The sequence below is a fragment of the Pristiophorus japonicus genome, chromosome 15 (genome assembly GCF_044704955.1).
Source record: "Pristiophorus japonicus isolate sPriJap1 chromosome 15, sPriJap1.hap1, whole genome shotgun sequence".
Taxonomy (NCBI): Eukaryota; Metazoa; Chordata; class Chondrichthyes; family Pristiophoridae; genus Pristiophorus; species Pristiophorus japonicus.
Genome location: NC_091991.1, coordinates 115,955,989 through 115,972,359, shown reverse-complemented (window position 1 = coordinate 115,972,359; position 16,371 = coordinate 115,955,989). Strand labels below are relative to the sequence as shown.

At 47.0% G+C, this 16,371-nt stretch overlaps 1 protein-coding gene across 4 annotated transcripts in view; it reads left to right on the top strand.

Annotated features, from left to right (window-relative positions):
• The window catches only part of abca3b (ATP-binding cassette, sub-family A (ABC1), member 3b), a 188,672-nt gene that overhangs the window by 100,405 nt on the left and 71,896 nt on the right, over positions 1-16,371 (top strand). For all 4 annotated transcript variants that reach the window (XM_070900872.1, XM_070900871.1, XM_070900873.1 and 1 more), the window contains 4 exons: positions 982-1,137; positions 4,422-4,632; positions 15,072-15,222; positions 15,606-15,704. In XM_070900872.1, the coding sequence (XP_070756973.1) occupies positions 982-1,137; positions 4,422-4,632; positions 15,072-15,222; positions 15,606-15,704 (617 nt within the window). The remainder of the gene's footprint in view (positions 1-981; positions 1,138-4,421; positions 4,633-15,071; positions 15,223-15,605; positions 15,705-16,371) is intronic.

Below are 16,371 nucleotides of genomic sequence, written 5' to 3'. Positions count from 1 at the left end.
TCTGCAAGAGCACTTCAGCCAGTCCCACTCCCCCGTCCTTTCCCTGTCGACCTGCAAATTTTTTTCCTTCAGATATTTATCCAGTTCCCTTTTGAAAGCCACGATTGAATCTGCCTCCACCTCCCTTTCAAGCAGTGCATTCCCTCTTGGCACCTTTGGTTCTTTTGCCAATCACCTTAAATCTGTGTCCTCTGGTTCTTGACCCTACAGCCAATGGGAACAGTTTCTCTCTATCTACTTTGTCTAGACCCCTTATGATTTTGAACACCTCTATCAAATCTCCTCTCAATCTATATGCTCTAAGGAAAACAACCCCAACTTCTCCAGTCTATCCATGTAACTGAAGTCCCTCATCCCTGGAGGCTGAGCCAGTGTTTTATAAAGGTTCATCATAACTTCCTTGCTTTTGTACTCTATGCCTCTGTTTATGAAGTCCAGGATACCGTATGCTTTTTTAACCGCTTTCTCAACCTGCCCTGCCACCTTCAATGATAAGTGCGCATATACCCCCAGGTCTCTCTGTTCGTGCACCCCTTTTAGAATTCAGTGGGTGCGAAATGTTAGGAGTCCCTGTTCAGAGATCGGTGCTGTTGGCACATCCCACATGAGCCGCTAACCTGTCCTCCTGTAGTCCTCACAGACCTGCTGTGTATTTCTGGCATCAAGGTTTGGAGTTCACATTTCAGATATTCATCATTTCCATTTCATCAAATCTTTCTGGGCCAACCGAGAGATGATTCGATCAGTCAGCCCCCTGGCATTCTGTCCAGCCTGTGCCCCCGGCCTCCCACAGCCCCGACCCCACCCCACTGCCCCGAGCCCCCACTGCCCGGCAGAGAGAGAGAGAGAAAGAAAGAAGCATTAGTGAGAGAGATACAGGAGGAGTCACACCTGGCTCACTTTCTCCAGCTGTCGGGGTGGAGATTATAGTTGGATAGCATTGCCTCGGTGTATTGACCTGGTCTGTTTCCCCCCTCACAGCTAAAAGGCTGCCGGTATGGTCAGATCCGTGAAGAGGTAAATCAAATGCTAAGAATTCTGAAGTTCGAGGGGAAACGAAAAGCCAAGATCAAGACTCTGTCCGGCGGAATGAAACGCAAGCTGTCAATTGGAATTGCTTTCATTGGCAACTCCAAGGTAATAACCCTTTGGGGAGCTCAGGGCAACAGAAGGTATTTGTGTTTGAATAGTCCCATTACACTCCCTCTGCATCTTCACGTTTTATTTTATTTTATACACTGACTCTCCCTAAATCCCTCTCATTATTAATTCATCTTTAATAATTGGGGATTGTTGAGCTGAAAAGCTGCTCGCCGGCCCTCGGTAACATTGCATTGTGGTACTCTGTCAATCTCTGATCGCCCAGTGTACCTAGCCCCAGCCAGTGCCGAGATTCCCCAGGCCGTGCGGCGATTCCCCAGGCCGTGCGGCGATTCCCCAGGCCGTGCCGAGATTCCCCAGGCCGTGTCGAGATTCCCCAGGCCGTGCCGAGATTCTCGAGGCCATGCGGCAATTCCCCAGGCCGTGCGGAGATTCCCCAGGCCGTGCCGAGATTCTCCAGGCCGTGCCGAGATTCCCCAGGCCGAGCCGAGATTCCCCAGGCCGAGCCGAGATTCCCCAGGCCGAGTCGAGATTCCCCAGGCCGTGCCGAGATTCCCCAGGCTGTGCCGAGATTCCCCAGGCCGTGCGGAGATTCCCCAGGCCGTGCGGAGATTCCCCAGGCCGTGCGGAGATTCCCCAGGCCGTGCCGAGATTCTCCAGGCCGTGCCGAGATTCTCCAGACCGTGCGGCGATTCCCCAGGCCGTGCCGAGATTCCCCAGGCCGTGCCGAGATTCCCCAGGCCATGCCGAGATTCTCCAGGCCGTGCGGCGATTCCCCAGGCCGTGCTGAGATTCCCCAGGCCGAGCCGAGATTCCCCAGGCCGAGCCGAGATTCCCCAGGCCGAGCCGAGATTCCCCAGGCCGTGCGGAGATTCCCCAGGCCGTGCGGAGATTCCCCAGGCCTTGCCGAGATTCTCCAGGCCGTGCGGAGATTCCCCAGGCCGTGCGGAGATTCCCCAGGCCGTGCGGCGATTCCCCAGGCCGTGCCGAGATTCCCCAGGCCGTGCCGAGATTCCCCAGCCCGTGCCGAGATTCCCCAGGCCGTGCGGCGATTCCCCAGGCCGTGCCGAGATTCCCCAGGCCGTGCCGAGATTCCCCAGGCCGTGCCGAGATTCCCCAGGCCGTGCCGAGATTCCCCAGGCCGTGCCGTGATCAATTCCTACTCAATGGCATGTGAGTCGATGTATCGCTGTCTCTCACTCCATCAGACAAGCACTTCATTGTGTTCTTTTCAAACAATGATACTGCACAGAATGAGGCCATTCATCCCATCGTACCAGTGCCGGCTTTTTGGTAGAGCTATCCAATCGGTCCTCACCTGCTATTTCTTCTTCGCCCTGCACATTTTACCCTATCCAAGTATTTATCGAATTCCTCTTTGAAGGTTAACATTGAATCTATCACCACCCTCTCAGGCAGTGCACTCTATTCAGAGTTTTGTGTTGTTTTTCCGGCCTTTGCGTGAATCTAGTTCTTTTTGCATCTAATACCCAAGGTGCAGTTTGGCACAAGGCCAAAAATAATCTTCACTTTGAGCTATTTTAAAATACTCTCCCTTTAAAACTCAAACTTCCTGTTCAATTCTAACAGTGAATATTATCAAATAGAACTGGAATAATGTACAGAACCACAGAGCACTTTGTAATTTATAGTATTTTGGAATAAATAATAACATTTTAACCTTGTTATAATTTGGATGTTGCTACCAAACTCACTACTTCATCCAATATCCCTGGTCCTTTCTCTCCTCTCCAATCCAACTGCTTTGTAATAGGATTTGTTTCTAGATTAACCCAGCCAATCACTGTAATATATCGCAGCCTCTTCCATGCACTGTTACAACAGCGGAGCACTGAGTGAGCATCCAAATACGGATTGTGTAACCGTTTCACAATGCATTCACCAGCAATGTAATTGTAGCTTTGAATCTGCTTGTTCTTAACATTGTTTTCAGATATTGAGACCACAGTTTATGTGCTTTTAATAAACTCTAATTTAATCTGGGGATCAAGTTACTAGCCATCTGAACCCCCCCCCCTCTCCCCCACGATTCAATTGCACTCTTTGCTCATACCTGGGAGGTAAATTTAATAGCCTTAACTTACTCGTTAATGAAACCAGCAACATCAGTCTCTTCTATCTCACTGAGAAACATGTTGCCAAATCCCAGGATTCTGAAGTCACTCCCTCATTCTCTGACTCAGTCTTGTGCCCAACCCCAGAAGCCTTCCCTTGCTCCCTCACTAACACACACCGAGCAGTATGAGTGACATGTTGAATAGTGGCTGAGTTACAGCAGCCGGGTTTTGCTTTCTGCCCCAGTTGGATACTGCAGCTTTCTGTTTGATTGAATCGAGGTGTTTAAAGTGATAAAGGGATTTGATAGGGTAAATGTCACAAAATTAGATTCTCTGGTGGGGAATCCAGAACGAGGGGGCACAGCCTTAAAATTAGAGCCTGGACATTCAGGCGTGAAATCAGGAATGGTAGGGAAATCTGGAACTCTCTCCCCTAAAAGGCTGTGGATGTTGGGGTCAATTGGAGCTTTCAAGACTGTGATCGATAGATTTTTGTTGGGTAAGAGTATCAAGGGATATGGAGTAAAGTGGCAAGATGGAGTTGAAATACAGATCAACCTTGGTGTAACTGACCTCACATCAGAGGAAGCAAAAAATAATTAATAACACTGCACACTGCAAGTGGGCCAAGAATTATCCAGAAGAGCCTTTGAGTAATCATCATTCTCCCCTCAATTAGCTGATAAAATTCATTTTGTAGTTTGCTTCAGAGTCACAGTAGCCTGCGGCCAGTCACATACTGCTGGAAATAGTTCACTCATGCAAAGTACACTACAGCAGTCACCGCACTGAGCACAACCACGACTTCCTCACACCAAATGGGGTGGAGCTCGAAGGTGAATCCAGTTGTCCAACTTCTAGCAACTCGTAGAGCAGCATTGGTTAATGCCAGGGAACAGGACATCCAGCCACAGAAAAGGAAATGAGGACCGAGGACCTATACTACCAAGCAAACCGACTTTGGGGGGTGGTGAATGTGCAGCACTCGGCTGGTACTGTGACGATTGCTAGTCATGCCCATTTCATCTAACAGGTCCTCACCGACTGAGCCTGTGACAATGTCAGCTGCATGTGTGTCAAGCTTGATGCCCTCAATGTCATTCTAAAAGGACAAGGTGGTTTTGAGTCACAGAATGGGTGAGACGCTTTGCAGAGGGAATTTTGCCTTCCCTTGTGCCGTTGCCCTTTAGAACCTCCACAGTAGAACTTGTACTGATCTTTTATTTGGTTTCTGTCCTTCAGATTGTGATGTTGGACGAACCAACATCGGGTATGGATCCACTCTCCCGCAGGACTACCTGGGATCTTTTGCAGCACCAGAAGTTTGGCCGCACCATCGTGCTAACAACTCATTTTATGGATGAAGCTGATCTCCTTGGAGACCGCATTGTGATCATGGCCAATGGCAAGATTCATTGCTGTGGATCTTCACTCTTCCTCAAGAGCAAGTATGGTGAGTGTGAGGAACCATGTAAAACACAACACCTCCTCTAGCCCTGCAAGCATCCCAAATCTCTGCGCTCTTCTAATTCTGCTCTCTTGCGCATCCCGGATTTCCATCGCTCCACCATTGGTGGCCGTGCCTTCAGCTGCCTAGGCCCTAAACTCTGGAACTTCCTGCCTAAACCGCTCCGCCTCTCTACCGCTCTCTCCTCTTTTAAGACAATCCTTAAAACCCACCTCTTTGATCAAGCTTTTAGTCACCCCTCCCAATATCTCCTATTTTGGCTCAGTGTCAATTTCTGTCTGATTACACTGCTGTGAAAGCAGTAAACTATAGACCAGTTAGCCTAACGTCTGTCATTGGGAAAATGCTGGAGTCCATCATTAAGGAAGTAGTAGCAGGACATTTAGAAGATCATAATGCAGTCAAGCAGAGTCAACATGGTTTTATGAAAGAGAAATCGTGTTTGAAAAATCTGCTAGAGTTCTTTGAAGATGTAGCGAGCAGAGTGGATAAAGGAGAACCAGTTGATGTCGTATATTTGTATTTCCAGAAAGCATTCGATAAGCTACCACACAAAAGATTACTGCACAAGATAAGAGCTCACGGGGTTGGGGGTAATATGTTAGCGTGGATAGAGGATTAGCTAACTAACAGAAAACAGAGAGTCAGGATACATGGGTCATTTTCAGGTTGGCAAACTGTAACTAGTGGGGTGCCACAGGGATCAGTGCTGGGGTCTCAACTATTTACAATGTATATTAATGACATGGATGAAGGGACCGAGTGTAATGTAACCAAGTTTGCTGATGATACAAAGATAGGTGGGAAAGCAAGTTGTAAGGAGGACGCAAAGAATCTACAAAGGGATAAAGACAGGGCAAACATTTGGCAGATGGAGTATAATGTGGGAAAATGTGAGGTTATCCACTTTGGTAGGAAAAATAAACAAATTATTTTTTAAATGGGGAGCGATTACAAAATGCTGCAGTACAGAGGGATCTGGGGGTTCTTGTACATGAAATGCGAAAAGTTAGCATGCAGATACAGCAAGTAATCAGGAAGGCAAATAGAATGCAGGCCTTTATTGCAAGGAGGATGGAGTATAAAAGCAGAGAAGTCCTGCTACAACTGTACAGGGTATTGGTAAGATCACACCTGGAGTACTGCGTACAGTTTTGGTCTTCTTATTTAAGGAAGGATATACTTGCATTGGAGGCAGTTCAAAGAAGGTTCACGAGGTTGATTCCTGACATGAAGGGGTTGTCATATAAAGAAAGGTTGGCCTATACTCCTTGGAGTTTAGGAGAATGAGAGGTGATCTTATTGAAACATATAAGATTCTGAGGGAGCTTGACAGAGTAGATGCAGAGAGGATGTTTCCCCTCGTGAGGGAATCTAGAACAAGGGGGCATCGTTTCAGAATAAGGCGTCGCCCATTTAAAACAGAAATAAGGAGAAATTTCTTCTCTGAGAATCGTGAATCTTTGGAATTCTCTACCCCAGAGAGCTGTGGAGGCTGGTTCATTGCATATATTTAAGGTGGAGATAGACAGATTTTTGAATGATGAGTCGAGGGTTATGGGGAGCGGGCGGAGAAATGGAGTTTAGGCCAGGATCAGATCAGCCATGATCTTATTGAATGGCGGAGCAGGCTCGAGGTGCCAAATGGCCTACTCCTGCTCCTATTTCTTATGTTATATTCTTATGTGAAACATAGAAACGTAGAAAATAGGTGCAGGAGTAGGCCATTCGGCCCTTCGAGCCTGCACCACCATTCAATATGATCATGGCTGATCATGCAACTTCAGTACCCCATTCCTGCTTTTTCTCCATACCCCTTGATTCCTTTAGCCGTAAGGGTCACATCTAACTCCCTTTTGAATATATCTAATGAACTGGCCTCAACAACTTTCTGTGGTAGAGAATTCCACAGGTTCACAATTCTCTGAGTGAAGAAGTTTCTCCTCATCTCGGTCCTAAGTGGCTTGCCCCTTATCCTTAGACTGTGACCCCTGATTCTGGACTTCCCCAACATCAGGAACATTCTTCTTGTATCTAACCTGTCAGAATTTTATATATTTCTATGAGAGCCCCTCTCATTCATCTAAATTCCAGTGAATATCGGCCTAGTCGATCCAGTCTTTCTTCATATGTCAGTCCTGCTATCCCGGTAATTAGTCTGGTGAACCTTCGCTGCACTCCCTCAATAGCAAGAATGTCCTTCCTCAGATTAGGAGACCAAAACTGTACACAATATTCAAGGTGTGGCCTCACCAAGGCCCTGTACAATTGCAGTAAGACCTCCCTGCTCCAACACTCAAATCCTCTCGCTATGAAGGCCAACATGCCATTTGCCTTCTTCACCGCCTACTGTACCTGCATGCCAACTTTCAATGACTGATGTACCATGACATCCAGGTCTCATTGCACCGCCCTTTTTCCTAATCTGTCACCATTCAGATAATATTCTGCCTTCCTGTTTTTTCCACCAAAGTGGATAACCTCACATTTATCCACATTATACTGCATCTGCCATGCATTTGCCCACTCACCTAACCTGTCCAAGTCATCCTGCAGCCTCTTAGCATCCTCCTCACAGCTCACACTGCCACCCAGCTTAGTGTCATCTTCAAACTGGAGATATTACATTTAATTCCTTTGTCTAAATCATTAATGTATATTGTAAATAGCTGGGATCCCAGCACTGAACCTTGCAGTACCCCACTAGTCACTGCCTGTCATTCTGAAAAGGACCCATTTATTCCTACTCTTTGCTTCCTGTCTGCCAACCAGTTCTCTATCCGTGTCAATACATTACCCCCAATACCATGTGCTTTAATTTTGCACACTAATCTCTTGTGTGGGACCTTGTCAAAAACCTTTTGAAAGTCCAAATACACCACATCCACTGGTTCTCCCTCGTCCACTCTACTAGTTACATTCTCACAAAATTATAGATTTGTCAAGCATGATTTCCCTTTCATAAATCCATGCTGACTTGGACTGATCCTGTCACTGCTTTCCAAATGCGCTGTTATTACATCTTTAATAATTGATTCCAACATTTTCCCCACTACCGATGTCAGACTAACCGGTCTATAATTCCTTGTTTTCACTCTCCCTCCTTTTTTAAAAAGTGGGGTTACATTAGCTACCCTCCAATCCATAGGAACTAATCCAGAGTCTATAGAATGTTAGAAAATGACCACCAATGCATCCACTATTTCAAGGGCCACTTCCTTAAATACTCTGGGATGCAGACTATCAGGCCCTGGGGATTTATCGGCTTTCAATCCCATCAATTTTCTGAATACAATTTCCTGACTAATAAGGATTTCCTTCAGTTCCTCCTTCTCGCTAGACCCTCGGTCCCCTGTTATTTTCGGGAGATTATTCGTGTCTTCCTTAGTGAAGACAGAACCAAAGTATTTGTTCAATTGGTCTGCCATTTCCTTGTTCCCCATTATGAATTCACCTGATTCTGACTGCAAGGGACCTACATTTGTCTTCACTAATCTTTTTCTCTGCACATAGCTATAGAAGCTTTTGCAGTCAGTTTTTATGTTCCCTGCAAGCTGACTCTCGTACTCAATTTTCGCCCTCCGAATTAAACCCTTAGTCCTTCTCTGCTGGATTCTAAATTTCTCCCAGTCCTCAGGTTTGCTGCTCTTTCTGGCCAATTTATATGCCTCTTACTTGGATTTAACACTATCCGTAATTTCCCTTTTTAGCCACGGTTGAGCCACCTTCCCTTTTTATTTTTACGCCAGACAGGAATGTACAATTGTTGTAGTTCATCCATGTGATCTTTGAATGTCTGCCATTGCCTAATCACCGTCAGCCCTTTAAGTATAATTCGCCAGTCTATCCTCGCCAATTCACGTCTCATACCATCAAAGTTACCTTTCTTTAAGTTCAGGACCCTAGTCTCTGAATTAACTGTGCCACTCTCCATCTAAATGAAGAATTCTACTATATTATGATCACTCTTCCCTAAGGGGTCTAGCACGACCAGATTGCTATTTAATCCTCTCTCATTACACAAGACCCAGTCCAGGATGGCCTGCTCTGTAGTTGGTTCCTCGACATATTGGTCCAGAAAACCATCCCTTATACGCTCCAGGAAATCCTCCTCCACAGTACTGCTACCAGTTTGGTTAGCCCAATCTATGTGTAGATTAAAGTCACCCATGATAACTGCTGTACCCTTATTGCACGCGTCCCTAATTTCCTGTTTAATACCATCCCCAACCTCCCTACTACTGTTTGGTGGTCTGTACACAACTCCCACTAACGTTTTCTGCCCTTTGGTGTTTCGCAGCTCTACCCATATAGATTCCACATCATTCAAGCTAATGTCCTTCCTTACCATTGCGTTAATCTCCTCTTTAACCAGTAATGCTACCCCACCTCATTTTCCTTCCTGTCTATCCTTCTTGAATATTGAATGTCCCTGGATGTTGAGTTCCCAGCCAGGTTACCCTGGAGCCATGTCTCCGTAATCCCAATTACATCATATCCGTTAACAACTATCTGCGCAGTTAATTCATCCACCTTATTCCGAATGCTCCTCGCATTGAGACTCACAGCCTTCAGGCTTGTTTTTTTAACACTCTTTGTCCTTTTAGAATTATGTTGTAATGTGGCCCCTTTTGATTTTTGCCCTTGATTTCTCTGCCCTCCACTCTTGTTTTTCTCTTTCCTACCTTTTGCTTCTGCCCCCTTTTTTCTTCTGCCTCCCTGCGTAGATTCCTATCCCCCTACCATATTAGTTTAAATCCTCCCCAACAGCACTAGCAAACACTTCGGCTAGGACATCGGTTCCGGTCCTGCCCAGGTGCAGACCGTCCGGTTTGTACTAGTCCCACCTCCCCCAGAACCGGTTCCAATGTCCCAGGGATTTGAATCCCTCTCTCCTTGCACCACTCCTCAAGCCGTATTCATCTGAACTATCCTGCTATTCCTACTCTGACTAGCACGTGGCACTGGTAGCAATCCTGAGATTACTACCTCTTGAGGTCCTACATTTTAATTTAACTCCCAGCTCCCTAAATTCAGCTTGTAGGACCTCATTCTGTTTTTTTACCGATATCGATGGTACCTATATGCACCACGACAGCTGGCTGTTCACCCTCCCCCTCCACAATGCCCTGCAGCAGCTCTGAGACATCCTTGACCCTTGCACCAGGGAGGCGACATAACATCCTGGAGTCTCATTTGCGGCCGCAGAAACGTCTATCTATTCCCCTTACAATAGAATCCCCTATCACTATAGCTCTTCCTGCCCTTCTGTGCAGCAGAGGCCACCCATGGTGCCATGAACTTGGCTGCTGCTGCCTTCCCCTGATGAGCCATCTCCCCCAACAGTACCCAAAACGGTATATCCGTTTTGAAGGGAGATGACCGCAGCGGACCCCTGCACTACCTTCCTTCCCCTGCACTTTCTGTTGGTCACCCATTCCCTATCTGTCATTGTAACCTTTACCTGAGGTGTGACCAACTCACTAAATGTGCTAGTCATGACATCCTCAGCATCGCGGATGCTCCAGAGTGAATCCATGCGCAACTCCAGTGCCGCAATGCAGTCTGTCAGGAACTGCAGCTGGACACACTTCCTACACACATTGTAGTCAGGGACACTGGAAGCGTCCCTGATTTCCCACATAGCACAGGAGGAGCATGACATGGGTCTGGGCTCTCGTGCCATGACTTAACCCTTAAATTAACATAATTTGGCAACAATGCCAAAGGTTACCTACTGATAAGAAAAGAAAAAGATAAAATACTCACCAATCCACCAGCCAATCACTTAACCGCTTGGCTGTGACGTCACACTTCGATTTCTTTTTACTTCTTTGTTTACCTTCTGCCCCTGCTGCAGCTGGCCTCCTCCCGACTGTCGCCGTTCCATGCCGCCGCCGCCCTTTGTAGCCCCGCGCCCGCTCCTCTCTCGCAATGCTGACTTCCTCCCGAAACGCCTTGGAACATCTTCCTACGTTAAAGGGACTATATAAATTCAAGTTGTTGTCGTGTGCATGTTTATCTGGAGCTGACTGCACAGTGACATGTTCTCGCTAGATAAACAGCGAATGAGGAAAGGCATTGAATGAGAGGCCTGATTTTTGTGCAGTTTGATGCTGCAGGGACCACGATGCACAATATCTGCAAGAAAGGACTGAATTTATGAGGCCTAAGAACAGAAAATGCTGGAAATCTCAGCGGGTCAGGCATCATCTGTGGAGAGAAAACAGAGTTAAGGTTTCAGGCCGATGACCCTTCGTCAGAACTGGAGAGTGTTTGGAAAGAACAAATTTTTAACAAGCACTGAAAGGGGGAGGGGAAGAAAGAACAAAAGGGAAGGTCTGTGATGAGTTGGAAGACAGGAGAGATTAGAGAGACAAAAGGGATGATGGCCCAAATCCAAATGGTAATGCCAGGAGTTACTAAAACATTCGTCAAAATCGGGTGCAAGTGGCAGGATAATGACCAGCTGCCATTAGAGATCGTGAAGAAAAAAAGAAACAGGCTCGGGGCGGTGGGGGCGAGGACGGGCAAGGAAGCCAAAGATTGGTAGCGGTTACGCTCTGAAATTTTTGAACTCAATGTCGAGTCCAGAAGACCTAAATGAAAGATGAGGTGCTATTCCTCGAGCTTACGTTGAGCTTCATTGCAACAGTGTAGGATTCCGAGGATCAGAATGGGAATGGATTGGAGAATTAAAGTGACAGGTGACTCTTCCCTTCCCTTCCTCGACTTCTCCGTCTCCATTTCTGAGGAAAGGCTTTTGACCAGTATACATTATAAGCCCACTGACTCCCGCAGCTACATGGACTCCATTCCATTCTCCCAGTTTCTCTGTCTCCATCGCATCTGCTCTGACGATGCCACCTTTCACACTAGTGCCTCTTGACATGTCTTCGTTTTTCTTCAATAGAGGATTCCCCTCCACCGTGGTAACATGGCCCTCAACCGTGTCCGTTCTATTTCCAGTACCTCTGCTCTCACCCTTTTCCCTCCCTCTCAGAACCATGACAGAGTTCCCCTTGTCCTCACCTTTCACCCCACCAGCCTCCACGTTTAACGGATCATCCTCTGCCATTTCTCACCTCCAGCATGATCCCACCACCAATCACATCTTCCCGTCCCCTCCTCTCTCAGCGTTCCGAAGGGACTGCTCCCTCCGCAACACCCTGGTCCATTCCGCAGTCACCCCCAACACCCCCTCCCCTTCTCACCGCACCTTCCTGTGCAAGTGCAGGAGATGCAATACCTGCCCTTTTACCTCCTCCCTTCCCATTGTCCAGGGCCCCAAATACTCCTTCCAAGTGAAACAGTGATTTACTTGTACTTCTTTCAATTTAGTGTACTGTATTCGCTGCTCACGATGTGGTCTCCTCTACATTGGGCAGACCAAGCGTAGATTGGGTGACCGCTTTGCGGAGCACCTCCGTTCAGTCTGTAAGTGTGACCCTGAGCTTCTGGTTGCCTGTCACTTTAATCCTCCACTCCATTCCCACTCTGACCTCTGTTCCAATGAAGCTCAACGCAAGCTCGAGGAACAGCACCTCATCTTTCATTTAGGCACCTTACAGCCTTCTGGACTCAACATCGAGTTCAAAAATTTCAGAGCATGACCGCTACCAATCTTTGGCTCCCTTGCCCCCGCCCAGAGCCTGTTTCTTTTTATTCCTCCCAATCTGTAATGGCAGTTGGTCATTATCCTGCCATTCACACCCTATTTTGACTAATGTTTTTCTAACTCCTGACATTACCATTTGAATTTTGCCCTTCATCTCTTTTGTGTCTCTAATCTCTCCTGTCTTCCATCCTATCACAGACCTTCCCTTTTGTTCTTTCTTCCCCTCCCCCTTTCAGTGCTTCCACAGTATTTTGCTTTTGAATTTATGAGGCCATTCAATGGATGAGATATTCTAGGCAGAACATTCATCTCAATGCTGCTGGTTGGATTTTAATTTTTTGCAGCCTAATACAAACATAAGTCATACGTGAATTCGACTCGTGCCTTCCAGGGGGGTGAGGTTCTGCTACTTTCTGTATCTCTTTACAGACAGCAGTGGGAGATGACCGATCATTTCCTTGCCACAGTGTGAAGTGTTTTGACAGTAAGGCTTCCATATCTCTCTCTGCCAAAAGCCAGCAGCAGCTGAGATCACGTGGCATTAACATTTAGAAAAATAGTCAACGACGAGACGAGGCTATTCGGCCCATTGACACTCAGTCCTACCCTCACTGTTCTATTAAGTCATCTCGTTACTGGGCAGCTCAGTGCCGCGACAGCCCCCTGGCAGATTATTCTCTGCCCTGGCTCTCCCCTACTGTCTCTGGAATATTTGGTGTTTATCTGATCCGTATCTTTTATATACAGCGAGGTACCTTTACTCTCGATTTCAGTCCAGTTGTCCTTCTCTGCGCTTTGGCCATGTTCTTGTGGAGAGATGACCCACAGTGGGGGAGGGGCATTGGGCAGCGAGGGTGTTACAGAACCCAGCCATTAAATTCAGTGGGAAGATCAGGCAGGTTCGGTTAGGGACCTACAATATGCCCGTCAGATTCTCCAGCGAGCTGAGATTTTACACAAAATGATAAATACAGAGGGCCCGAGTTTGGTCAAACCTAAGTTCCGCCCATTTACCGTTGAAAGGACTGCTAAGATCTTCTTGGTACTTTGAGCGGAAGTTTGGTGGAAAAATGGGGGGGGAAACGTCTGCCGGAAAAAATGGGCGTTACACGCCGATACTGGGCGGCAGGTCGGATTCTTGCCGGTAAATGCGATCCTCGGCAAAGTAACGTCGAGGCTAGAGTCGGGGCCCAGGGAGGGGGCAACGGGAAAAATAATCTTCAACAAATGAAAAACAAACCATTACAAATCCTTCAGAGGACCCTATCAAGCAAAATTGCTGCAAAAGAAATAAAGCAAACCATTTCACTAGCCTTTTTTTACAGGTCTTCATACTTACCGTTCAGGTAAGACCTGCCTCCACGCGACGGTCTCTTCTGCTGCTGGAGCGGAGGACTGCCCGGACCAGTCTCAGGAGGGAGCGGGCGGGAGGACTTTTGTCGGCATTGCTCGCCGGCGCATGCTCCCCACCGGTTTTCTCCCTGCCGGTGTGAGGGCCTCACCAAACTCGCTCGGAGGGGAGAGCGCCGAGAAAACTCCAAGATTCACCAAATTCAAGCCCAGAAGCTCCTACCTCTGAGCTGTGTGTTGCAAATCTTTAATGCATGGTCTGCAGACTCCAGTCTGTGCCTGCCTGGCTATGAATCCCGCTGTTTTATTTTGCCTCTTTAATTGTTGAAAGTGATGGGCCTGTCACTGCCAGAATCAATCTGTCTCTTGTATTAATTCGATTCAGTTTGTTGAATATGTGTGCATTTTCTATCTATCTGTGTTAAATTTCATTTAATTTGGATGGTGCAGATTGGTGAGAGAGGAGTCGCTATATTATAGTGAGAGATCACCAGATTCTGCCCGCTGTATTGATAGATGTGCAGTGGTTGTGAATTCTTCTGAATGACTGATTTTCAATAAATACATTTAAAAATATTCATCGCATTCTATATTCTATATCTTGCCCTTCATTACAATTGCAATGTAAAAACTGAATTGCAAAACCCGTAATAAAGATCACAATCCAACCGCAGGTAAGCCTCGTTAAATTAACCAAAGAACAGCATATAACATCGGTCCCACCAGGTGAGGGAGGCCATTCGGCCCATCATGCTTCATCCATTCAGAAAGACCCGATACTTCACTATTGTAACCTCCAGTTGGTTCTTAAATTATTCCAGGGTTTTCACCTCTGCTGCTACTTATGTTCATCGCTCTGTGTCTACGGAACCTCCTGATATCGCTACTAAATGTGTCTTTTATTAGTTTGAACCTGTGACCCCTTGTCCTACTCTGGTCATTTAATTTAATGTAATGTACCTTTTCCATACCATCTATCTTGTCCACCCCTAAGATCACCTCTCAAGAGTGAAGAGCCCAAGTTTCTCCACTTTTCCTCATAAGGCTGAGGATTGCCATTGTGGTTCCTCTCTGCACCGCATTCAATACTTGAATCTTCCCTTGTATCTCGGTGACCTGAACTGTGCTCAAGGTGGGTCTGACCAGAACTGAACCCAGTGCTCAAGGTGGGACTGACCAGAACTGGACCCAGTGCTCAAGGTGAGTCAGTGAGCTGAAGCACGGTTTGACTAGATTTAGCTGGGCTAGTTTTCTGCTGAAGGCAACTGATAGAAAGGGTATCACTGAAAGTGCCACATTCCTAACTCTGTAATAACCATGACACAGGTACCACACCCTCAGACAGCCTATAAACCTGTCAGCTGTATCCAAAAGGGAATTTTATTCAAACTGAAGTCATTGAAAGAATAGTCTCTTGTAGCCACTTTTGACCATTGTGCTGGGTGTGTTGTTTCAGGCACTGGGTACCACATGGTGATCGTGAAGCGGCCTCGCTGTAAAGTCGCTAGAATCACTAATCTTGTGAAGAGATATGTGCCCAGAGCAAACCTACAGACCAATGTTGGTGCCGAGCTCTCCTACATCCTCCCGAAAGAAAGCACTGACAGGTATAGTACGTCAGAGGGAATCTCTCTGATCTGTGGGGACTGCACAGTCAGCCTCTGAGTGGATGCCAGGCGGGGGTACACAGAATCACCCCTGTAACTAAGTGTGTGTGTAACAGGTCTTAGTGAGTGTGTGTGTAAAACAGGCCCTGTTAGTATCTTTGTATCAGTCTGCGTGTGTGTAAGTGTGTGAGAGCGTGTAAAAAGGACCCCACGTTAAGCAAATGGCGATCAATGAGTTACAAAAGCTTGTTTGACGATTGGTAGCAGCAGTGAGTTGATCTTACTAACACTCACCAGTACATTCCCTCACACCAACAATGGGATCAGATGCTGATCCTGGCAGCGGTGGTGATTCTGTATATTTACACCTTTCCTGTCTGCAGGTTTGAAGGCCTTTTTTCAGAACTGGAAAAGAAGCAGGCGGAGCTGGGAATTGCCAGTTATGGAGCCTCGATCACTACCATGGAGGAGGTGTTCCTGAGGTGAGTGTGAGGTGTGGGAGTTTGCAGTTGGGTTTTGCTGGTTCTGTTTCCCTCCCCCAGCAGAGGCATTTCACGGGGGCACAGAGCGGAGGTGGCGGGGAAAGAAGATTCATATCGGTTACCAGTCTGCTTTCTCAAGTCACGTGGAGGCTGGCCCTGGCAGGGAGCTCTCCTGCTTATAATAGGTGGTACAATAATGAAGTAGGGCAAAAAAAGAGCTGAAGCGCCACCACTGGTAGGAGGGAGTAACTGCAGCGTGACACACTTAAATAGGCAGCTTTCACTATAAATGTTTACATAGGAATTTATGATGGGGAAATTAGAAAAATAAGGACAGAATATGTTACTTTAAAACAAGGCCTGAATTGCTTCTGTGTGTCCCAGTCCAGTCTGTAATCTCACTGCATCTAAACGTACTTAAAGAACATAAGAACTAGGAGCAGGAGTAGGCCATTTGGTCCCTCGAGCCTGCTCCACCATTCAATAAGGTCATGGCTGATCTGATCATGGGCTCAGCTCCACTTCCATTGATTGGGGAAACTGGGGATTTCCCTGGCCGCTCCCCATAACCCTTTACTCCCTTATCACTCAAAAATCTGTCTGTCTCCGCCTTAAATATATTCAATGACCCAGTCTCCACAGCCTTTTGGGGCAGAGAATTCCATAG